Source organism: Panulirus ornatus, chromosome 63 (assembly GCF_036320965.1).
Source record: "Panulirus ornatus isolate Po-2019 chromosome 63, ASM3632096v1, whole genome shotgun sequence".
Classification (NCBI taxonomy): domain Eukaryota; kingdom Metazoa; phylum Arthropoda; class Malacostraca; order Decapoda; family Palinuridae; genus Panulirus; species Panulirus ornatus.
In genome coordinates, this window is record NC_092286.1 from 28,652,693 (window position 1) to 28,678,676 (window position 25,984).

Genomic DNA, 25,984 nt, shown 5'->3' on the forward strand with positions numbered 1-25,984 from the left:
GACTCTATTGAGCGTGTGTGTGGTGGGTAAGACTCCATTGGGCGTGTGTGTGTGATGGGTACGACCCGTGGGTACGACCCGAGACATTGTACGACTCCATTGAGCGTGTGTGTGGTGGGTAAGACTCCATTGGGCGTGTGTGTGTGATGGGTACGACCTGAGACATGGTAAGACTCCATTGGGCGTGTGTGTGATGGGTACGACCTGAGACATGGTACGACTTCATTGGGCGTGTGTGTGATGGGTACGACCCGTGGGTACGACCTGAGACATGGTACGACTCCATTGGGCGTGTGTGTGATGGGTACGACCCGTGGGTACGACCTGAGACATGGCACGTCTCCATTGGGCGTGTGTGTGTGATGGGTACGACCCGTGGGTACGACCTGAGACATGGTACGTCTCCATTGGGCGTGTGTGTGATGGGTACGACCTGAGACATGGCACGTCTCCATTGGGCGTGTGTGTGTGATGGGTACGACCTGAGACATGGCACGTCTCCATTGGGCGTGTGTGTGTGATGGGTACGACCCGTGGGTACGACCTGAGACATGGTACGTCTCCATTGGGCGTGTGTGATGGGTACGACCTGAGACATGGCACGTCTCCATTGGGCGTGTGTGTGTGATGGGTACGACCCGTGGGTACGACCTGAGACATGGTACGTCTCCATTGGGCGTGTGTGTGATGGGTACGACCTGAGACATGGTACGACTCCATTGAGCGCGCGCGTGTGTTTGGTGGGTACGACCCCTATGCATGACTCGTTTCTAAGGGTCAGGTCAGGTCAGGTCAGGTCATGGTGAAGGAAGGGGTCGTGATTGTGGAGGGTCGTGAGCCCTCCAGACCACAAGGGGAATAATATCATTATGGCAGTTTGATAATCAAAACACGATGCAAAAGTTTAATAAAGTTTATTTGTAAAATAGTCTATATATATATATCTGGTATAAATAAAATGTGTGCCTTTTAATCTTACCAACGTATGAAAGCTAGACTAGTGATAATTAATAGTTTCCCACTGGTAAATAATGACAATTATTATTGTTATTACTAACATTATTATTATTATTATTACTATTATTAATTATGGCCCAAGAAATATATATATATATATATATATATTGTCCAGTCCGCTGGCAATTTATGTTTATTGCAACACCACAATTGGAATTTTGTTTTCCTCTCTCTTCCGAACTACATTTTTCCAATCCCCGTTTTCGGTCTTTATTTTGGAATATTAATATACAAATCGTCCAATTTAGTGCTTGGAAGCCTACCTTTTAGTATATATATATATATATATAATTCTCTTTTTTTTTTGAGATACTTTATTTTTTTTTTTAAATACATTCTTGTGAGCAGGGTTTTTTTTTATTTATTTATTTTACTACAAATCATTTTGCATATTGACTACATCCATCCTGACCAAAGTCTATTATAAAAAAAAATTGCATCATTAATTTGCTTGTCTTTGGTGAAGGTTTTGTAGGTCGAGGTATATGGATTATTAAGTTCACAGGGAAACAAAATATATATATATAGTCGTTCACAGAAAAAGGCTTGAGCCACAGTGTTACTGTTACTGAACACTGCTGGAGTGGTGTACGTTTCCTTAACACTGCTGGAGTGGTGTACGTTTCCTTAACACTGCTGGAGTGGTGTACGTTTCCTTAACACTGCTGGAGTGGTGTACGTTTCCTTAACATTGCTGGAGTGGTGTACGTTTCCTTAACACTGCTGGAGTGGTGTACGTTTCCTTAACACTGCTGGAGTGGTGTACGTTTCCTTAACACTGCTGGAGTGGTGTACGTTTCCTTAACACTGCTGGAGTGGTGTACGTTTCCTTAACACTGCTGGAGTGCTGTACGTTTCCTTAACACTGCTGGAGTGGTGTACGTTTCCTTAACACTGCTGGAGTGGTGTACGTTTCCTTAACACTGCTGGAGTGGTGTACGTTTCCTTAACACTGCTGGAGTGGTGTACGTTTCCTTAACACTGCTGGAGTGGTGTACGTTTCCTTAACACTGCTGGAGTGGTGTACGTTTCCTTAACACTGCTGGAGTGCTGTACGTTTCCTTAACACTGCTGGAGTGGTGTACGTTTCCTTAACACTGCTGGAGTGGTGTACGTTTCCTTAACACTGCTGGAGTGCTGTACGTTTCCTTAACACTGCTGGAGTGGTGTACGTTTCCTTAACACTGCTGGAGTGGTGTACGTTTCCTTAACACTGCTGGAGTGCTGTACGTTTCCTTACACTACGCACACACACACACACACACACACACACACCCCAGGAATAACCCTATTAAAAAAACTGCGTGGAACTGTTTTTTTGTGTGTGTGTCGTTCAGTATTGCATAGAAAGAGCATATATAAGTTACTATATATATGTATATGTATGTATATATGTATAAACAGAGAACTGCCGACCTGTTCACCAGTTTCTATACCACACAGGGGCCCATCTCGGAACAGAATGCGTTTGATGAAGACACTGACCACAGAGCATTATGTGTTCACCTGTCTGACTCTCCTGGTAGAACATCTTCACTATCTTGGTAGAACATCTTCACTATCTTGGTAGAACATCTTCACTATCTTGGTAGAACATCTTCACTATCCTGGTAGAACATCTTCACTATCTTGGTAGAACATCTTCACTATCTTGGTAGAACATCTTCACTATCCTGGTAGAACATCTTCACTATCCTGGTAGAACATCTTCACTATCCTGGTAGAACACCTTCCCCATCTTGGTAGAACATCTTCACTATCCTGGTAGAACATCTTCACTATCCTGGTAGAACATCTTCACTATCCTGGTAGAACATCTTCATTATCTTGGTAGAACATCTTCACTATCCTGGTAGAACATCTTCATTATCTTGGTAGAACATCTTCACTATCCTGGTAGAACATCTTCATTATCTTGGTAGAACATCTTCAAAATCTTGGTAGAACATCTTCACTATGTTCTTCACTGTTCTGCTCGAAATTTGTTCAGCGCCACGTTCCTCCACTGGTTTACCCAAAGCCATATTGTAAGGAAGGCTTTAAATCACCACCACAGGGGAGACCACCTCTTTAAGTACATGTACTTAAATGTTCATATGTAATCCATGGGTTAGTTCGTTCACCACAGGGGAGACCACTTTTCTAAGTACATGTACTTATATATGTATGTTCATATGTAAACCGTTCCTGGTGGGTTAGTTCGTTCGAGCAGTGCCGGCAGGCAGTCTGGCTCCGAAAGGCATCATCAAGGAAGTTAATTCTAAGGCCAAAATTAGAGTGTAAAAAAAAAAAAAAAAAGGCAATATATATCTAATTTTTCTCCCCCCCCCGCCCCCCAGTTGGTGGTTAGAATCTAACCTAACATGAACAGCGCTAGGACTCGTTTCTAACAACTGGTATAGCCAAGGCGTGTCAAGTTTCTCCTTCCTTCCCCCATTTTTCGAGGAGGTGAACTTCGTACAAGTGTGAGTGTGTGGTTTTTGCTCTGTCGCGTCACGTAACGTTGAGGGGGGGGGGGGGCGCGCGCGGCGCCCAGGGCGTGCACGTTGAAGGGCGGGGGGTGGTGGACTAGTACCCATGAAAGGGTGAGGACGTGGGGGTCTGCCAAGGGCGTCGTCCCACATCACCCCTGCCCGAGGGGCGCCGTCCTTCACAGAGACACTAGCTTGGGCGGCACGGAGTCTGGCGAAGAGAGATCTGAGGATGAGGAACGTTGCTGGGTGCCACAGTTGGAGGATGGGGCCGAGGAGACGGGGGCGGACACGACGGGCGTGGTGAGGGGCGTGAGCCCCGTGTGGAGCGGGGTCAGGCCCGTGCCGCTGGTGACGGGCGTCAGGCCCGTCCCGCCCTCCATCATCGACTCGAAGTTGAGGCCGCGCAGCCCGGCCGACGGCGTCTCGATGGGGACCCCGAGGTCGGCGACGGTCGGGGTGCGGAGGGCGACCGGGGCCACGTTGAGGCTGGTGGGCCGTCGGGGCCGGTTGGCCCCGCCCCCGCTGCTCGGCTTGGGCACAGCGGGGGTCTCCTCGGCGTCCATAGGCTCCTCCTTGATCAACGACTCCGGTTTGACGAGGCGGACGGGCGTGTGGTTCGAGGTGGTGGTGTTGGCTGTCGCGGTGGTCGTGGTGCTGCTGGCGGCGGCGGCGGCGGCGGCTGCGGCTGCGGCTGCGGCAGCGACGGCGGCGGCGGCGTGCTGGCGGCGGCGGCAGACGGACTTGTGAGTGGCCAGGAGGAACTCCAGTTCGTCCCGCTGCTGCTGCAGGAGCTGGATCTCCTGCTGCAGTTCCGACTTCTTGTCCTCGAGTTCGTCCGTCTCCTCCTGCAGCATGTTGGTCTGGTCCAGACGCCGCTTGCGGCACCTGGCCGCCGCCAGCTTGTTCCTCTCCCGCCGCAGCTTGCGGCGCTCCTCCTCCTCGTCCGACAACTGCGGGTGGCCAAGAAAGAGAACAGAAAAAAAGGGGAGAAGAAAGTTAGATTCTGACGAAGAAGAACATCATCAAATATACATTAAAACATTGGAAAATTATCAAATCACAAACAGACCACAGCTCCGTGGGGCCCCAGGCCAATCAGACCCAGAGGGGAACGGACCATCGAGCTCAACCAGACCCACAGAGGAACGGACCATCGAGGCTCAATCAGACCCACAGAGGAACGGACCATCGAGCTTAAATGGGTCTTCGAGGGGCTCGTCTACGCTGTCGCAAATGTCCTCCTCCCTCCCTCCCTCTCCCTCGTACGCAGCCTTGAGAAGGCCCAGCTCCTCTCCTTTTTGACTCACCCGAGGCTACGCCATCTCACTCACGTGAGTCATGTCGCGAGACCTGACTCACTGAGTCAGTCACATGAGTACTTGACGACCCTCCCATACACACACACACACACACACAAATGTCGTGGCGACTCATGATCGCACGAACCCCTTCAACTCACCCAGGAGGTGAGTCACGTCTTGAGTGGCGGCACCTGAGTCACAAGGATGAGTCACGGGCCGCCGCTATTGCCACTCTTATGAGTAAAGATGAGTCAGGGGATCACAGCAGGGGGAAAGCGGACGAGCTCAAACTACTCATTTGGGACCTGATACAAGGGTTCGTAAGCAAGGATGAGGAGGTCGCTTCTTCTGTGGCTGTGAGGTTCGCATTTCTCTCCTGACGAAGTCGACTTTCTCCTGACGAAGTTGACTCATTTTCTCCGCTCCCGCCTCATTTCTCCTGTCTCTCGACCCCCTCATGTTCCTTCCCTCCCAACAGTAACTCTTTTTACTCATGCCATGCCCCTCCTTTTACTCATGCCATGCCCCTCCTTTTACTCATGCCATGCCCCCCCTTTTACTCATGCCATGCCCCCCCTTTTACTCATGCCATGCCCCCCCTTTTACTCATGCCATGCCCCCCCTTTTACTCATGCCATGCCCCCCCTTTTACTCATGCCATGCCCCCCACCCTCATAATTCCTTTACGGAGGGTGTAAACATGACTCCTCCACCTGGGTGCCAGTTCGGAGGGAGTTCTTCTTTCTGGTCATGCGGCGCCCGTGCTTGCTCGTCTATTCCAATTGGCTTCCATACAGAAGGTGTTTCTTTTTATGTTTCCTCTTCCCATCTTGGGAACGCAATTGGACACACGGCCTCTACGTAAGAGCCGTGATTGGTCACCCACCTCTCTCTCTCTCTCTCTCTCTCTCTCTCTCTCTCTCTCTCTCTCTCTCTCTCTATCTGGTACTTCTCCTCTTCTGAGACGCTTTTTGGGAGGGAATCTTATGGCCCGTTGCAGTCTTGTGAGCTTTCAAAAGGTTTGGACAGGATAGGGGGATTCCTGTGGTGTAGTCGTCTTGGAGAGCTTTGGACTGGATGCGGCACTGGGGTCTAATCTCTAAACTTCCCTATTTTGGCTTTCCTCTCACTCCCTCCTCACTCCCTCGTCTTCTAGCCTCTGTCTCTTCCGCTCTTCTTCACCAGTTGACCAAAGGTATTCCAAAGCTGACCAAATCGACAGAGATGCCATCCATTGCTTTCAAATCCACTCCAATGTATCTCCCCTGATCCCCCTGATGATGCGATCATTACACGAAAGTGCACTTGGGAACTTGTTTCATTCCCCCCCCCCCCCCCCCGTGGACAAAAGGGAAATATGTATATATATATATATATATATATATATATATATATATATATATATATATATGTGTGTGTGTGTGTGTAGATGGGGCATATCTCACCAGGTGTAGTTTAATGCATCTAAAATATTTCCTACCCATTTCTCTCAACCCCCCCCCCCCCCATTTCCCGTGATGAATGTGTCCAATTCCATCACTTCAAACGCGCTCTTGTGTGTCCATCCCCCACGTAACCTTCTGGGCTGCCGTGGAAAATCCCACAGTACAGAAACGGCTCAGCCAACCACGTCGACCCATCTTCTTTAGGACCAGTTGTTGTTGCGGGGTGGCGATCCGTTTTCTTTTGAATAGCTGTTGCGGTGCTACAAAAAAAAAAAAAAAAAAATGGGATGAATTTGACATTGTATGGAGTACTGCCCCGACCTGAGGTGTGTGTATTCTAGCCTCTCTTATTTATACCTAACTGAAAAAAGCTGTCGCCTCTCTGGACCCAGATTTCCAAACTCGACCCATTTTCTCTTGAGCGCTGAGTCCATTTCGATTCCTACTACCCCAGGAGCTGGCTGTGTGTGTGTGTGTGTGTGTGTGTGTGTGTGTGTGTGTGTGTGTGTGTAAGACCTGCCACGTGCACCACGTGTTCCTGCTGGTGGGTCTGGGAAGACATGGTCGCGCTTCATCTGTGGTGGAAGAGGAGGAGGAGGAGGAGGAGGAGGAGGAGGTGGAAGAGGAGGAGGAGGAGGAGGAGGAGGAGGTGGAGGAGGAGGAGGAGATGGAGGAGGAGGAGGAGGTTGTGGGGTGTGTGGGGTGTGGGGCATTATGACTCAGTTATGGCCGAGGTTGTACTCACAACACCCCCTTACATCCCCCTACTAAGGGGGGGGGGTTAAGGGGGGCGGGCGCCCCCGGAGTCCGCGAGTCGAGAGGCCTTCAACAAAGGCCGCCAGGCCTTTTAAAAATAATGAGGGAGGCCTTTTAAAGAAGGGTCAGGTCGTAGGGCAAAGACCAAATGAGAAGCCGAGGATTTCCAAAGCAAAGAGGTGCGAGTAAAGAAGTAAATGTCCAATGTCGGCGGAGGTCGTAGCTCGCCAGGGGTCGGTCACGTGGTGTGGCTTGTGGTAGAGAGGGACACACACACACACACACACACACACACACACACAGTGGTGTGTCTGGCCCTGGACCGGTTCTACTACAGTGGTATGGCTGAGGGTGGACCGGTCCTACAGTGGTATGGCTGACGGTGGACCGGTCCTATAGTGGTATGGCTGACTCTGGACCAGTCCTCTGGTACGGCTGACTCTCTGGACCGGTTCTACAGTGGTATGGGTGAGGGTGGACCGGTCCTACAGTGGTATGGCTGACGGTGGACCGGTCCTATAGTGGTATGGCTGACTCTGGACCAGTCCTCTGGTACGGCTGACTCTCTGGACCGGTTCTACAGTGGTATGGGTGAGGGTGGACCGGTCCTACAGTGGTATGGCTGACGGTGGACCGGTCCTATAGTGGTATGGCTGACTCTGGACCAGTCCTCTGGTACGGCTGACTCTCTGGACCGGTTCTACAGTGGTATGGGCGAGGGTGGACCGGTGCTACAGTGGTATGGGCGAGGGTGGACCACCGGTGCTACAGTGGTATGGGCGAGGGTGGACCGGCGGTAACCGGCCAAGCTCGGGTCCGGATGTTTGCGCCAACATCCGGACCCGAGACACATCTCCGGACGCGGTCATGTCTCGTATCTACCAAGATAAGACCAGGGGGGGGGGGGGGGGGGGCGGCGATAAGAATCTGCTGTCGACCAGTCGACCAACTCCTGGCAGGGGTTTACGGGACGACCAGATGTGTGTATACTGGTCGACCAGGGTTACGGGACGACCAGATGTGTGTATACTGGTCGACCACCTCCTGGGAGGAGGGAGGGGGTTATGGGACGACCAGATGTGTGTATACTGGTCGACCACCTCCTGGGAGGAGGGGGGGGGGGTTACGGGACGACCAGATGTGTGTATACTGGTCGACCACCTCCTGGGAGGGAGGGGTTACGGGACGACCAGATGTGTGTATACTGGTCGACCACCTCCTGGAGGGAGGGGGGGGGTTACGGGACGACCAGATGTGTGTATACTGGTCGACCACCTCCTGGCAGGGGAGGGGGGGGTTACGGGACGACCAGATGTGTGTATACTGGTCGACCACCTCCTGGCAGGGGAGGGGGGGGGTTACGGGACGACCAGATGTGTGTATACTGGTCGACCACCTCCTGGCAGGGGGTTACGGGACGACCAGATGTGTGTATACTGGTCGACCACCTCCTGGCAGGGGAGGGGGGGGTTACGGGACGACCAGATGTGTGTATACTGGTCGACCACCTCCTGGCAGGGGGGGGGGTTACGGGACGACCAGATGTGTGTATACTGGTCGACCACCTCCTGGGAGGGGGGGGGGGTTACGGGACGACCAGATGTGTGTATACTGGTCGACCACCTCCTGGGAGGAGGGGGGGGGGGTTACGGGACGACCAGATGTGTGTATACTGGTCGACCACCTCCTGGCAGGGGGTTACGGGACGACCAGATGTGTGTATACTGGTCGACCACCTCCTGGGAGGGGGGGGGGGTTACGGGACGACCAGATGTGTGTATACTGGTCGACCACCTCCTGGCAGGGGAGGGGGGGGGTTACGGGACGACCAGATGTGTGTATACTGGTCGACCACCTCCTGGCAGGGGGTTACGGGACGACCAGATGTGTGTATACTGGTCGACCACCTCCTGGGAGGGGGGGGTTACGGGACGACCAGATGTGTGTATACTGGTCGACCACCTCCTGGGAGGGGGGGGGGGGTTACGGGACGACCAGATGTGTGTATACTGGTCGACCACCTCCTGGCAGGGGAGGGGGGGGTTACGGGACGACCAGATGTGTGTATACTGGTCGACCACCTCCTGGCAGGGGAGGGGGGGGTTACGGGACGACCAGATGTGTGTATACTGGTCGACCACCTCCTGGGAAGGAGGGGGGGGGGGGGGTTACGGCTGGTTTAACATAGCCATAGTTAGGTGTAAAGAGGTGGTTTGGCAGCTCTAATTAGCCTGTTTAGCATAGCTATAATTAGGTGTAACGAGGTGGTTCAGCAGAGTTAAGCTAGGAGTAAACTTAGATTAACATAGTTCTGCCCCCCCCCCCTGGTTTAACATAGCACTGGTGAGCTGTGGGTATGGTTTAACATAGCACTAGTGAGCTGTGGGTATGGTTTAACATAGCACTAGTGAGCTGTGGGTATGGTTTAACATAGCACTGGTGAGCTGTGGGTATGGTTTAACATAGCACTGGTGAGCTATGCGTATGGTTTAACAGCACTGGTGAGCTATGCGTATGGTTTAACATAGCACCGGTGAGCTGTGGGTATGGTTTAACATAGCACTGGTGAGCTGTGGGTATGGTTTAACATAGCACCGGTGAGCTGTGGGTATGGTTTAACATAGCACTGGTGAGCTATGCGTATGGTTTAACATAGCACTGGTGAGCTATGCGTATGGTTTAACATAGCACTGGTGAGCTATGCGTATGGTTTAACATAGCACCGGTGAGCTGTGGGTATGGTTTAACATAGCACCGGTGAGCTGTGGGTATGGTTTAACATAGCACCGGTGAGCTGTGGGTATGGTTTAACATAGCACTGGTGAGCTATGCGTATGGTTTAACATAGCACTGGTGAGCTATGCGTATGGTTTAACATAGCACCAGTGAGCTGTGGGTATGGTTTAACATAGCACCGGTGAGCTGTGGGTATGGTTTAACATAGCATTGGTGAGCTATGAGTATGGTTTAACATAGCACCGGTGAGCTGTGGGTATGGTTTAACATAGCACCGGTGAGCTGTGGGTATGGTTTAACGAGGGTCGTCAAACCTCGTTTAACATGTAAAGGTTTCGTTAATCAGAGTTTCAACACAGAGCTCTGCTTACTTAAACTTTAACCTTGAGCACGACGGTACGACCCCTTGAGCACGACGGTACGACCCCTTGAGCACGACGGTAAGACCCTTTGAGCACGACGGTACGACCCTTTTGAGCACGACGGTACGAGCCTTGAGCACGACGGTACGACCCCTTGAGCACGATGGTACGACCCTTTGAGCACGACGGTACGATCCTTGAGCACGACGGTACGACCCCTTGAGCACGACGGTACGACCCCTTGAGCACGACGGCACGAGCCTTGAGCATGACGGTACGACCCCTTGAGCACGACGGTAAGACCCTTTGAGCACGACGGTACGACCCCTTGAGCACGACGGTACGAGCCTTGAGCATGACGGTACGATCCCTTGAGCACGACGGTACGACCCTTGAGCACGACGGTGCGACCCTTGAGCACGACGGTACGACCCTTGAGCACGACGGTACGAGCCTTGAGCACGACGGTACGACCCCTTGAGCACGACGGTACGACCCTTGAGCACGACGGTACGAGCCTTGAGCACGACGGTACGACCCTTGAGCACGACGGTACGACCCTTGAGCACGACGGTACGACCCTTGAGCACGACGGTACGATCCTTGAGCACGACGGTACGACCCTTGAGCACGACGGTACGACCCTTGAGCACGACGGTACGACCCCTTGAGCACGACGGTACGAGCCTTGAGCATGACGGTACGACCCTTGAGCACGACGGTACGACCTTTGAGCACGACGGTACGACCCTTGAGCACGACGGTACGACCCTTGAGCACGACGGTCGACCTTGACACGACGGTACGATCCTTGAGCACGACGGTGCGACCTTGAGCACGACGGTGCGACCCTTGAGCACGACGGTACGACCCTTGAGCACGACGGTACGACCCTTGAGCATGACGGTACGATCCTTGAGCACGACGGTACGACATTTGAGCACGACAGTACGACCCTTGAGCACGACGGTACGACCCTTAGTTTCGTGTAAGGCTGACACACACACACACACACACACACACACACACACACACACACACGGGCCTCCGTGGTGCAGTGGTTTAGCGAAGCCCAGCCAGGTTCGAATCCTGTGCGCGGCAGACAGCCCACAGACAATCCTAGGTGTTCATCCTCCCCTCGTGGGGCTGGTCGATAGACGGCTGCCTGGCCTAGGTCGGTGTGTGTGTGTGTGTGTGTGTGTGTGTGTGTGTGTACTGTAAGGTACAGATGGTGGTACAGTACAGTACATCTGGTGTAGTACAATAAGGTACGGGTGGCGGTACAGAACGGTACGGTAATAAAGCTGGTGTGGTACAGTAAGGTACGGGTGGCGGTACAGTTGGTATGGCACAGTACGGTACAGCTGGTGTGGTACAGTACGGTACGGCTGACGGTGCAGTTGATGTGGTACAATAAGGTAAAGCTAATGTGGTACAGTAAGGTGCAGCTGACGGTACAGTGCGGTACAGCTGGAGCTACAGTACGGTACGTCTGACGGCACAGTACGGTACGGGTGGTGGTACAGTACGGTACAGCCGATGGGACACTATAGTACAGCAGATGGTAAGTACAGTACATCTGACGGTACAGTACGGTGCGGTACAGTACGGTACATCTGATAGCACAGTACGGTACATCTGATAGCACAGTACGGTACATCTGATGGTACAGTACGGTGAGGGTGGTGTGGTACAGTACGGTACATCTGACGGTACAGTACGGTACGTCTGACGGTACAGAACGGTACGTCTGACGGTACAGTACGGTACATCTGACGGCACAGTACGGCACAGCTGGCGTGGTACAGTAAGGTACAGCTGGCGTGGTACAGTAAGGTACAGCTGGTGGCACAGTACAGTACAGCAGATGGGACAGTACAATACAGCAGATGGTACAGTAGAGTACGTCTGACGGTACAATAGGGTACGTCTGACGGCACAGTACGGTACGTCTGACGGTACAGTACGGTACGTTTGACGGTACAGTAAGGTACGTCACAGTACGGTACGCCTGACGGTACAGTACGGTACGTCTGACGGTACAGTAGGATACGTCTGACGGTACAGTACGGTACGTCACAGTACGGTACGCCTGACGGTACAGTACGGTACGTCACAGTACGATACGCCTGACGGTCCAGTAGGGTACGTCTGGCGGCACAGCACGGTACGTCTGACGGTACAGTACGGTACGCCTGCGGTACAGTACGGTACGTCTGACGGCACAGTAGGGTACGTCTGGCGGCACATTACGGTACGTCTAACGGTACAGTACGGTACGTCACTACGGTACGCCTGATGGTACAGTAGGGTACGTCTGACGGTACAGTAGGGTACGTCTGACGGTACAGTAGGGTACGTCTGGCGGTACAGTACGGTACGTCACTACGGTACGCCTAACGGTACAGTACGGTACGTCAGACGGCACAGTACGGTACGTCTGGCGGCACAGTACGGTCCGTCTGACGGTACAGTACGGTACGCCTGATGGTACAGTAGGGTACGTCTGACGGTACAGTACGGTACGTCTGATGGTACAATACGGTACGTCTGGCGGTACAGCACGGTGCGTCTGACGGTACAGTACGGTATGTCACAGTACGGTACGCCTGACGGTACAGTACGGTACGTCTGACGGTACAATACGGTACGTCTGGCGGTACAGCACGGTACGTATGATGGTACAGTACGGTGCGTCACAGTACAGTACAGTACAGTACGTTACGTCTGACGGTACAGTACGGTACGTCACAGTACAGTACCGTAGGGTACGTCTGACGGTACAGTACGCTACGCCTGACGGTACAGTAGGGTACGTCTGACGGTACAATACGGTACGTCACAGTACAGTAGGGTACGTCTGACGGTACAGTACGGTACGTCACAGTACAGTAGGGTACGTCTGACGGTACAGTACGGTACGTCTGACGGTACAATACGGTACGTCACAGTACAGTAGGGTACGTCTGACGGTACAGTACGGTACGTCACAGACAGTACAGTACGGTACGCCTGACGGTACAGTACGCTACGCCTGAGGTACAGTAGGGTACGTCTGACGGTACAGTACGGTACGTCACAGTACAGTACAGTAGGCCTACGTACGTCTGACGGTACAGTACGGTACGTCTGACGGTACCACAAGAACACACTCACCTTCTCGTCTTTGATGGGGCGTCGGCCCCCGACCCTGCGGGCGGGCTGGTGTACCTGGGAGGGCATGGTGAGGGTGGCGGTGGGCGGCGGAGGAGTGGTGTGGGCGGCCGGGGGTGGGCGGACGTGGACCGCCCCGCCCGAGGTGGTGGAGGAGGTGGAGGTGGTGGTGGGCGGGTGTGGTACCTGGGTCAGGCTTCCTCCTCCCCAACACTTGCTGTCCACGGACACAAACGTGCTGCCTGGTAACGTTAAAAGAACACACAAGACACGCGTTAACCAATTTGACCGGGACAAAAATTAACCTTAATTTAACCTCATAATTTTACCTTGATAAATTTAATGTTAAAAATTTAACCTTAAATAATTTTACAAATAATTTTACCTTGATAAATTTAATGTTAAAAATTTAACCTTAAATAATTTTACCTTGATAAATTTAATGTTAAAAATTTAACCTTAAATAATTTTACCTTGATAAATTTAATGTTAAAAATTTAACCTTAAATAATTTTACCTTGATAAATTTAATGTTAAAAATTTAACCTTAAATAATTTTACCTTGATAAATTTAACCTTAAATGGTTTTACCTTGATAAATTTAACCTTATATGGTTTTACCTTGATAAATTTAACGTTAAAAATTTAACCTTAAATAATTTTACCTTGATAAATTTAACCTGAAAAATTTTACCTTGATAAATTTAACCTGAAAAATTTAGCCTTGACAAATTTAACCTTACAGAAATTAGCCTTAAATAATTTAACCGTAAATGATTTTACCTTGATAAATTTAACGTTAAGAATTTAACCTGAAAAATTTAGCCTTGACAAATTTAATTTTAAAAGATTAACCTTAAATGATTTTACCTTGATAAATTTAACGTTAAAAAGTTAACCTCAAATAATTTTACCTTGATAAATTTAATCTTAAAAATTTAGCCTTGCCAAATTTAATCTTAACAAATTCAGCCTTGAAAAATTTAGTCTTAAAGAATTTAGCCTTGACAAATTCAACCTTAAAAATTTAACCTTGACAAATTTTACCTTGACAAATTTAGCCTTGACAAATCTAACCTTAAAAGATTTTAACCTTGACAAATTCAACTTTAACCAAATTTAACCTACACAAATTTTACCTTGAATAATTTAACCTTACCAAATTTAACCTTGTAATCACATACAGGGTCAGGTATTGCACATGGCAGCTAGAAAGAAGGACTGAGTGTGAACGAATGTGACCTTATTTTGGGGAGGGGGGGTTGGGGCTGGGATGGGGAAGTTTGTATCCCTGGCGCTACCTCGCTGAAGCGGGGGTTAGCGATGCTGTGGGGCGGGGTAGCAGCGCCGGGAATGGATGAAGGCAAGCAAGTATGAATATGTACCTATGTGTATAGATGTATATATGTCTGTGTGTCTGACCTTTGGTCACTTCACAGAACACACTTGTGTGCAAGTGGTGTATACAGCGTGTGTGTGTGTGTGTGTGGATATACGCATGTGCACATAGGGTTTATGTGTACCACATAGTGTGTGTGTGTGTGTGTGTAGGTCGAGGGGAGGGGAGGGGAGGGGGTAGTAGTGGACGTGGTTGTGTAAATATGATGTGTGGCGGTTGTGTGTATATGTGTATTTTGGTGTGGAGGGGAAAAAGAGGAGGAGGGGGGTGTATTGAGTGTACCCAAGAGCAGTGGGTGTGGGGTGTCGTGGTTCAGGGGAGGGGGGAGGGGAGGCTACAGGGTGTGTCGTGGTTCAGGGGAGGGGAGGGGAGGCTACAGGGTGTGTCGTGGTTCAGGGGAGGGGGAGGGTAGAGGCTACAGGGTGTATCGTGGTTCAGGGGAGGGTAGAGGCTACAGGGTGTGTCGTGGTTCAGGGGAGGGGGAGGGTAGAGGCTACAGGGTGTGTCGTGGTTCAGGGGAGGGGGAGGGTAGAGGCTACAGGGTGTATCGTGGTTCAGGGGAGGGTAGAGGCTACAGGGTGTGTCGTGGTTCAGGGGAGGGGGAGGGTAGAGGCTACAGGGTGTGTCGTGGTTCAGGGAGGGGAGAGGGTAGAGGCTACAGGGTGTGTCGTGGTTCAGGGGAGGGGAGAGGGTAGAGGCTACAGGGTGTGTCGTGGTTCAGGGGAGGGGGAGGGTAGAGGCTACAGGGTGTATCGTGGTTCAGGGGAGGGTAGAGGCTACAGGGTGTGTCGTGGTTCAGGGGAGGGTAGAGGCTACAGGGTGTGTCGTGGTTCAGGGGAGGGGGAGGGTAGAGGCTACAGGGTGTGTCGTGGTTCAGGGGAGGGGAGAGGGTAGAGGCTACAGGGTGTGTCGTGGTTCAGGGGAGGGGAGAGGGTAGAGGCTACAGGGTGTGTCGTGGTTCAGGGGAGGGGGGAGGGGAGAGGCTACAGGGTGTGTCGTGGTTCAGGGGAGAGGGAGGGTAGAGGCTACAGGGTGTGTCGTGGTTCAGGGGAGGGGGGAGGGTAGAGGCTACAGGGTGTGTCGTGGTTCAGAGGAGGGGGGAGGGGAGAGGCTACAGGGTGTGTCGTGGTTCAGGGGAGAGGAGGAGGGTAGAGGCTACAGGGTGTGTCGTGGTTCAGGGGAGGGGGAGGGGGAGGTTAGAGGCTACAGGGTGTGTCGTGGTTCAGGGGAGGGGGAGGGAGGAGGGGAGGTTAGAGGCTACAGGGTGTGTCGTGGTTCAGGGGAGGGGGAGGGAGGGGAGAGGCTACAGGGTGTGTCGTGGTTCAGGGGAGGGTAGAGGCTACAGGGTGTGTCGTGGTTCAGGGGAGAGGGGGAGGGTAGAGGCTACAGGGTGTGTCGTGGTTCAGGGGAGGGGGAGGTTAGAGGCTACAGGGTGTGTCGTGGTTCAGGGGAGGGGGAGGTTAGAGGCTACAGGGTGTGTCGTGGTTCAGGGGAGGGGGAGAGGGGAGAGGCTACAGGGTGTGTCGTGTTTCAGAGGAGGGAGGGGAGGAGAGGGTAGAGGCTACAGGGTGTGTCGTGGTTCAGGGGAGGGTAGAGGCTACAGGGTGTGTCGTGGTTCAGGGGAGGGTAGGGGCTACAGGGTGTGTCGTGGTTCAGTGGAGGGGGGAGGAGAGGCTACAGGGTGTGTCGTGGTTCAGGGGAGGGTAGGGGCTACAGGGTGTGTCGTGGTTCAGAGAAGAGGGGGAGGGTAGAGGCTACAGGGTGTGTCGTGGTTCAGGGGAGGGTAGAGGCTACAGGGTGTGTCGTGGTTCAGGGGAGGGGAGAGGCTACAGGGTGTGTCGTGGTTCAGGGGAGGGAGGGGGGGAGAGGCTACAGGGTGTGTCGTGGTTTAGGGGAGAGGGGAGAGGCTACAGGGTGTGTCGTGGTTTAGGGGAGAGGGGAGAGGCTACAGGGTGTGTCGTGGTTTAGGGGAGAGGGGAGAGGCTACAGGGTGTGTCGTGGTTCAGAGGAGGGAGGGGAGGAGAGGCTACAGGGTGTGTCGTGGTTCAGGGGAGGAGAGGGTAGAGGCTACAGGGTGTGTCGTGGTTTAGGGGAGAGGGGAGAGGCTACAGGGTGTGTCGTGGTTCAGAGGAGGGAGGGGAGGAGAGGCTACAGGGTGTGTCGTGGTTCAGGGGAGGGAGGGGAGGGGCTACAGGGTGTGTCGTGGTTTAGGGGAGAGGGGAGAGGCTACAGGGTGTGTCGTGGTTTAGGGGGGAGGGGAGAGGCGATAGGGTGTGTCGTGGTTCAGGGGAGGGAGGGGGGGAGAGGCTACAGGGTGTGTCGTGGTTCAGGGGAGGGAGGGGAGGGGCTACAGGGTGTGTCGTGGTTCAGGGGAGGGGTGAGAGGCTACAGGGTGTGTCGTGGTTCAGGGGAGGGGGGAGGGTAGAGGCTACAGGGTGTGTCGTGGTTCAGGGGAGGGGGAGGAGAGGCTACAGGGTGTGTCGTGGTTCAGTAGAGGGGGGAGGGTAGAGGCTACAGGGTGTGTCGTGGTTCAGGGGAGGGGGGAGGGTAGAGGCTACAGGGTGTGTCGTGGTTCAGGGGGGGAGGGGAGGGAAGAGGCTACAGGGTGTGTCGTGGTTCAGGGGAGGGGGGAGGGTAGAGGCTACAGGGTGTGTCGTGGTTCAGGGGAGGGAAGAGGCTACAGGGTGTGTCGTGGTTCAGGGGAGGGTAGAGGCTACACGGTGTGTCGTGGTTGGGTGGGTTGGGTACGTACCTGGGGTGGGTTGCACGAGCGGGGGCACGAAGCCGGCCTGGTTGGTGTGGGTCTCTGGTGGTGGGACGGTGGACAGTTCCAGGAAGGTCTGTTCGATGTTCCTAAGGGTCGTGGGCGTGAGGGTGGGCGTGGTGAGCGTGGGCACGCCGCTGTGCACGCCCTCCAGCGAGTTCACCTGCAAGAGAGAGAGAGAGAGCGCGCGCGCGCGTGAGTCAAAGGGCAGTGGTTGGGGGGGGGTCATTATGTGTGGGGGGGGTTCGGTTTGGTCTGGGTACGGACCACCTCCTACCCCCCTCCCCCTCCCCCCTCCCCATTTATCAGGTACCTGATTACACACGCCTCGCCACCTTATCACCTGGCTGTACCTACACGCCCCCTTCCCACGGCTGAATCCCCCAAGGTGGCATTCTTGTGTATTGCGTCACACACACACACACACGCGCGTGCATTACGGTATATTGCGTCATACGCGCGCGCGTGTGCATTACGGTATATTGCGTCACGCGCGCGTGTATTACGGTATATTGCGTCACGCGCGCGTGTATTACGGTATATTGCGTCACACGCACATGCATTACCGTATATTGCGTCACGCACGCGCGTGCATTACTTTATATTGCGCCACGCACGTGCGTGCATTACTGTATATTGCGTCACACGTGCGTGCATTACGGTATATTGCGTCACGCGCGCGTGTATTACGGTATATTGCGTCACGCGCGCGTGTATTACGGTATATTGCGTCACGCGCGCGTGTATTACGGTATATTGCGTCACGCGCGCGTGTATTACGGTATATTGCGTCACGCGCGCGTGTATTACGGTATATTGCGTCACGCGCGCGTGTATTACGGTATATTGCGTCACGCGCGCGTGTATTACGGTATATTGCGTCACGCGCGCGTGTATTACGGTATATTGCGTCACGCGCGCGTGTATTACGGTATATTGCGTCACGCGCGCGTGTATTACGGTATATTGCGTCACGCGCGCGTGTATTACGGTATATTGCGTCACGCGCGCGTGTATTACGGTATATTGCGTCACGCGCGCGTGTATTACGGTATATTGCGTCACGCGCGCGTGTATTACGGTATATTGCGTCACGCGCGCGTGTATTACGGTATATTGCGTCACGCGCGCGTGTATTACGGTATATTGCGTCACGCGCGCGTGTATTACGGTATATTGCGTCACGCGCGCGTGTATTACGGTATATTGCGTCACGCGCGCGTGTATTACGGTATATTGCGTCACGCGCGCGTGTATTACGGTATATTGCGTCACGCGCGCGTGTATTACGGTATATTGCGTCACGCGCGCGTGTATTACGGTATATTGCGTCACGCGCGCGTGTATTACGGTATATTGCGTCACGCGCGCGTGTATTACGGTATATTGCGTCACGCGCGCGTGTATTACGGTATATTGCGTCACGCGCGCGTGTATTACGGTATATTGCGTCACGCGCGCGTGTATTACGGTATATTGCGTCACGCGCGCGTGTATTACGGTATATTGCGTCACGCGCGCGTGTATTACGGTATATTGCGTCACGCGCGCGTGTATTACGGTATATTGCGTCACGCGCGCGTGTATTACGGTATATTGCGTCACGCGCGCGTGTATTACGGTATATTGCGTCACGCGCGCGTGTATTACGGTATATTGCGTCACGCGCGCGTGTATTACGGTATATTGCGTCACGCGCGCGTGTATTACGGTATATTGCGTCACGCGCGCGTGTATTACGGTATATTGCGTCACGCGCGCGTGTATTACGGTATATTGCGTCACGCGCGCGTGTATTACGGTATATTGCGTCACGCGCGCGTGTATTACGGTATATTGCGTCACGCGCGCGTGTATTACGGTATATTGCGTCACGCGCGCGTGTATTACGGTATATTGCGTCACGCGCGCGTGTATTACGGTATATTGCGTCACGCGCGCGTGTATTACGGTATATTGCGTCACGCGCGCGTGTATTACGGTATATTGCGTCACGCGCGCGTGTATTACGGTATATTGCGTCACGCGCGCGTGTATTACGGTATATTGCGTCACGCGCGCGTGTATTACGGTATATTGCGTCACGCGCGCGTGTATTACGGTATATTGCGTCACGCGCGCGTGTATTACGGTATATTGCGTCACGCGCGCGTGTATTACGGTATATTGCGTCACGCGCGCGTGTATTACGGTATATTGCGTCACGCGCGCGTGTATTACGGTATATTGCGTCACGCGCGCGTGTATTACGGTATATTGCGTCACGCGCGCGTGTATTACGGTATATTGCGTCACGCGCGCGTGTATTACGGTATATTGCGTCACGCGCGCGTGTATTACGGTATATTGCGTCACGCGCGCGTGTATTACGGTATATTGCGTCACGCGCGCGTGTATTACGGTATATTGCGTCACGCGCGCGTGTATTACGGTATATTGCGTCACGCGCGCGTGTATTACGGTATATTGCGTCACGCGCGCGTGTATTACGGTATATTGCGTCACGCGCGCGTGTATTACGGTATATTGCGTCACGCGCGCGTGTATTACGGTATATTGCGTCACGCGCGCGTGTATTACGGTATATTGCGTCACGCGCGCGTGTATTACGGTATATTGCGTCACGCGCGCGTGTATTACGGTATATTGCGTCACGCGCGCGTGTATTACGGTATATTGCGTCACGCGCGCGTGTATTACGGTATATTGCGTCACGCGCGCGTGTATTACGGTATATTGCGTCACGCGCGCGTGTATTACGGTATATTGCGTCACGCGCGCGTGTATTACGGTATATTGCGTCACGCGCGCGTGTATTACGGTATATTGCGTCACGCGCGCGTGTATTACGGTATATTGCGTCACGCGCGCGTGTATTACGGTATATTGCGTCACGCGCGCGTGTATTACGGTATATTGCGTCACGCGCGCGTGTATTACGGTATATTGCGTCACGCGCGCGTGTATTACGGTATATTGCGTCACGCGCGCGTGTATTACGGTATATTGCGTCACGCGCGCGTGTATTACGGTATATTGCGTCACGCGCGCGTGTATTACGGTATATTGCGTCACGCGCGCGTGTATTACGGTATATTGCGTCACGCGCGCGTGTATTACGGTATATTGCGTCACGCGCGCGTGTATTACGGTATATTGCGTCACGCGCGCGTGTATTACGGTATATTGCGTCACGCGCGCGTGTATTACGGTATATTGCGTCACGCGCGCGTGTATTACGGTATATTGCGTCACGCGCGCGTGTATTACGGTATATTGCGTCACGCGCGCGTGTATTACGGTATATTGCGTCACGCGCGCGTGTATTACGGTATATTGCGTCACGCGCGCGTGTATTACGGTATATTGCGTCACGCGCGCGTGTATTACGGTATATTGCGTCACGCGCGCGTGTATTACGGTATATTGCGTCACGCGCGCGTGTATTACGGTATATTGCGTCACGCGCGCGTGTATTACGGTATATTGCGTCACGCGCGCGTGTATTACGGTATATTGCGTCACGCGCGCGTGTATTACGGTATATTGCGTCACGCGCGCGTGTATTACGGTATATTGCGTCACGCGCGCGTGTATTACGGTATATTGCGTCACGCGCGCGTGTATTACGGTATATTGCGTCACGCGCGCGTGTATTACGGTATATTGCGTCACGCGCGCGTGTATTACGGTATATTGCGTCACGCGCGCGTGTATTACGGTATATTGCGTCACGCGCGCGTGTATTACGGTATATTGCGTCACGCGCGCGTGTATTACGGTATATTGCGTCACGCGCGCGTGTATTACGGTATATTGCGTCACGCGCGCGTGTATTACGGTATATTGCGTCACGCGCGCGTGTATTACGGTATATTGCGTCACGCGCGCGTGTATTACGGTATATTGCGTCACGCGCGCGTGTATTACGGTATATTGCGTCACGCGCGCGTGTATTACGGTATATTGCGTCACGCGCGCGTGTATTACGGTATATTGCGTCACGCGCGCGTGTATTACGGTATATTGCGTCACGCGCGCGTGTATTACGGTATATTGCGTCACGCGCGCGTGTATTACGGTATATTGCGTCACGCGCGCGTGTATTACGGTATATTGCGTCACGCGCGCGTGTATTACGGTATATTGCGTCACGCGCGCGTGTATTACGGTATATTGCGTCACGCGCGCGTGTATTACGGTATATTGCGTCACGCGCGCGTGTATTACGGTATATTGCGTCACGCGCGCGTGTATTACGGTATATTGCGTCACGCGCGCGTGTATTACGGTATATTGCGTCACGCGCGCGTGTATTACGGTATATTGCGTCACGCGCGCGTGTATTACGGTATATTGCGTCACGCGCGCGTGTATTACGGTATATTGCGTCACGCGCGCGTGTATTACGGTATATTGCGTCACGCGCGCGTGTATTACGGTATATTGCGTCACGCGCGCGTGTATTACGGTATATTGCGTCACGCGCGCGTGTATTACGGTATATTGCGTCACGCGCGCGTGTATTACGGTATATTGCGTCACGCGCGCGTGTATTACGGTATATTGCGTCACGCGCGCGTGTATTACGGTATATTGCGTCACGCGCGCGTGTATTACGGTATATTGCGTCACGCGCGCGTGTATTACGGTATATTGCGTCACGCGCGCGTGTATTACGGTATATTGCGTCACGCGCGCGTGTATTACGGTATATTGCGTCACGCGCGCGTGTATTACGGTATATTGCGTCACGCGCGCGTGTATTACGGTATATTGCGTCACGCGCGCGTGTATTACGGTATATTGCGTCACGCGCGCGTGTATTACGGTATATTGCGTCACGCGCGCGTGTATTACGGTATATTGCGTCACGCGCGCGTGTATTACGGTATATTGCGTCACGCGCGCGTGTATTACGGTATATTGCGTCACGCGCGCGTGTATTACGGTATATTGCGTCACGCGCGCGTGTATTACGGTATATTGCGTCACGCGCGCGTGTATTACGGTATATTGCGTCACGCGCGCGTGTATTACGGTATATTGCGTCACGCGCGCGTGTATTACGGTATATTGCGTCACGCGCGCGTGTATTACGGTATATTGCGTCACGCGCGCGTGTATTACGGTATATTGCGTCACGCGCGCGTGTATTACGGTATATTGCGTCACGCGCGCGTGTATTACGGTATATTGCGTCACGCGCGCGTGTATTACGGTATATTGCGTCACGCGCGCGTGTGTGTGTGTGTGTGTGTGTACACACGTTAGCCAACACATATCAGTTCACATTTCCCATTGTGACATTCGCCACATGGGTCTGATTCATATGGGGGGGGGTAGGGGGGCCCCCTCCTAATCTGATCTCTCCTCCCCCAGAGTATGGGGGAGGGGCGTGGTGATGGGTGGGTCCTTATCAAGCGGAGTGGGTATGGGCGGAGCCAATCTACCCCATTGTCTACCAGCCATATCTACCTCCCCTTTACCCACCAGCCATATCTACCTCCCCCTTACCCACCAGCCATATCTACCTCCCCCTTACCCATCAGCCATATCTACCTCCACCTTACCCACCCGCCATATCTACCTCCCCCTTACCCATCAGCCATATCTACCTCCACCTTACCCACCAGCCATATCTACCTCCCCCTTACCCACCAGCCATATCTACCTTCCCCTTACTCACCAGCCATATCTACCTCCCCTTTACCCACCAGCCATATCTACCCCCCTTTACCCACCAGCCATATCTACCTCCCCTTACCCACCCGCCATATCTACCTCCCTTTACCCACCAGCCATATCTACCTCCCCCTTACCCACCAGCCATATGCATCTCCCCCTTACCCACCAGCCATATGTATCTCCCCCTTACCCACCAGCCATATCTACCTCCCCCTTACCCACCAGCCATATGCATCTCCCCCTTACCCACCAGCCATATGTATCTCCCCCTTACCCACCAGCCATATCTACCTGCCCCTTACCCACCAGCCATATCTACCCCCTTACCCACCAACCATATGTACCCCCTTACCCACCAGCCATATCTACCTCCCCCTTACCCACCAGCCATATCTACCCCCTTACCCACCAGCCATATCTACCTCTCCCTTACCCACCAGTCATATCTACCTCCACCTTACCCACCCGCCATATCTACCCCTTACCCACCAGCCATATCTACCCCCTTACCCACCAGCCATATCTACCTCTCCCTTACCCACCAGTCATATCTACCTCCCCCTTACCCACCAGCCATATCTACCTCCCCCTTACCCACCAGCCATATGCATCTCCCCCTTACCCACCAGCCATATGTATCTCCCCCTTACCCACCAGCCATATCTACCCCCTTACCCACCAGCTATATCTACCTCTCCCTTACCCACCAGCCATATCTACCTCCCCCTTACCCACCAGCCATATCTACCGCATTACCAACCAGCCATATCTACCCCATTACCCACCAGCCATATCTACCCCATTCCATGTACCATAAGGACTCACTCATGTCTACCCCAAAAAACGATTCGTCCGAAAGATTTTGAAAACGTAAGTGATTTTCTCGTATATATTCGATCGGCAGCCGAAGACATATGCTAATTTATATATATATATATATAAATTTATCCCTGGGGATAGGGGAGAAAGAATACTTGCCACGTATTCCCTGCGTGTCGTAGAAGGCGACTAAAAGGGGAGGGAGCGGGGGGCTGGAAATCCTCCCCTCTCGTTTTTTTTTTTTTTTTTTTTTTTTTCTTTTTAATTTTCCAAAAGAAGGAACAGAGAAGGGGGCCAGGTGAGGATATTCCCTCAATGGCCCAGTCCTCAGTTCTTAACGCTACCTCGCTAACGCGGGAAATGGCGAATAGTTTAAAAAAAAAAAAAAAAAAAATATATATATATATATATATATATATATATATATATATATATATATATATATATATATATATATATATATACACGTTCATCAATTTAGAATTGAAAAACTCATAGTTAAGAGAAATAAATGACTAATAATAATGATAATGTGATGGTTTAATGTAGTTCTATAAAGATATTTTTATGTACTTAAAGTTCGAGCACGCGCGCGCACACACACACACACACACACACACACACACACACACACACACACACACACACAGACACACACACACACACACACACACACACACACACACACCACCCACAGACACACACACACACACACACACACACACACACACACACCCACAGACACACACACACACACACACACACACACACACATACACACACACACAGACACACACACACACACACAGACACACACACACACACAGACACACACACACACACACAGACACACACACACACACACAGACACACACACACACACACACACAGACACACACACACACACAGACACACACACACACACACACACACACACACACACACACACCCACACACACACACACACACACACACACAGACACACACACACAGACACACACACACAGAACACATGATGACCAAACGCCTATAAATATCGCATGTGTGACTCATGGTTATGGTGTAATGTGATTACACACAGACAACACCCTTAGCTGCTGTGAGAGAGAGAGAGAGAGAGAGAGAGAGAGAGAGAGAGAGAGAGAGAGAGAGAGAGAGAGAGAGAGATAACACCGTCTGTGATTATGAGTTCAAGATAAGAGGGGGTGTAGGGGGAGGGGGAGGGGGGGGTAGTGGGGGGGGGTTGCTCCCACCCACCTACACACACACACACACACACACACACACACCGGTCCACAGCGCTGTACCACAGAACTCTCTCTCTCTCTCTCTCTCTCTCTCTCTCTCTCTCTCTCTCTCTCTCTCTCTCTCTCTCTCTCTCTCTCTTCGCCGTTTCCCGTCTCGCCATGACAGCGTCCTGCGATGCCTTTGCACTTTCTTCCTACTAGACTTTCCAGGGCAGTATACTCTCTCTCTCTCTCTCTCTCTCTCTCTCTCTCTCTCTCTCTCTCTCTCTCCTGGGTCTTATCGGATTCGAACCCGGTTTTAAATGGGTACGTTCCCCGGGGGGCGGAGGGGGACGGGGGACGCTAGCAAGAGCAAAATAGATCCTATTGCCTGTAAGACTAGATGCGTTTTTCCCTTGGCACGAATTTCCCCCCCCCCCTCTCCCCCAACACCCCCATAGAAAACGGATGACGGTCCTCCCTCCCTACTACCCTACCCCCCCCCCTCCATAGAAAACGGATGACGGCCATGGCTTCTTGAGGTGTGTCGTCGGGTGTACCGCGGCTGGACCGCGTGGTACACTGTACCGCGGCTGGACCGCGTGGTACACTGACTGTACCGCGGCTGGACCGCGTGGTACGCTGACTGTACCGCGGCTGGACCGCGTGGTACACTGCCTGTACCGCGGCTGGACCGCGTGGTACGCTGACTGTACCACGGCTGGACCGCGTGGTACACTGACTGTACCGCGGCTGGACCGCGTGGTACACTGACTGTACCACGGCTGGACCGCGTGGTACACTGCCTGTACCGCGGCTGGGCCGCGTGGTACACTGCCTGTAC

At 52.8% G+C, this 25,984-nt stretch overlaps 1 protein-coding gene and 1 long non-coding RNA gene across 5 annotated transcripts in view; one reads left to right on the plus strand and one right to left on the minus strand.

Annotated features, from left to right (window-relative positions):
• Positions 1-25,984, plus strand: part of LOC139746026 (uncharacterized) — a 124,063-nt gene that overhangs the window by 50,879 nt on the left and 47,200 nt on the right. The gene's annotated exons all lie outside the window — the stretch shown is intronic.
• Positions 900-25,984, minus strand: part of LOC139746009 (uncharacterized) — a 59,403-nt gene continuing 34,318 nt past the window's right edge. For 2 of the 3 annotated variants that reach the window (XM_071656802.1, XM_071656804.1), the window contains exons 2-4: positions 17,396-17,570; positions 13,248-13,486; positions 900-4,441 (exon numbers count right to left, since the gene is read on the minus strand). In XM_071656802.1, the coding sequence (XP_071512903.1) occupies positions 3,668-4,441; positions 13,248-13,486; positions 17,396-17,570 (1,188 nt within the window). In that variant the 3' untranslated portion in view covers positions 900-3,667. The remainder of the gene's footprint in view (positions 4,442-13,247; positions 13,487-17,395; positions 17,571-25,984) is intronic. The other variant, XM_071656803.1, reaches the window with a different exon arrangement.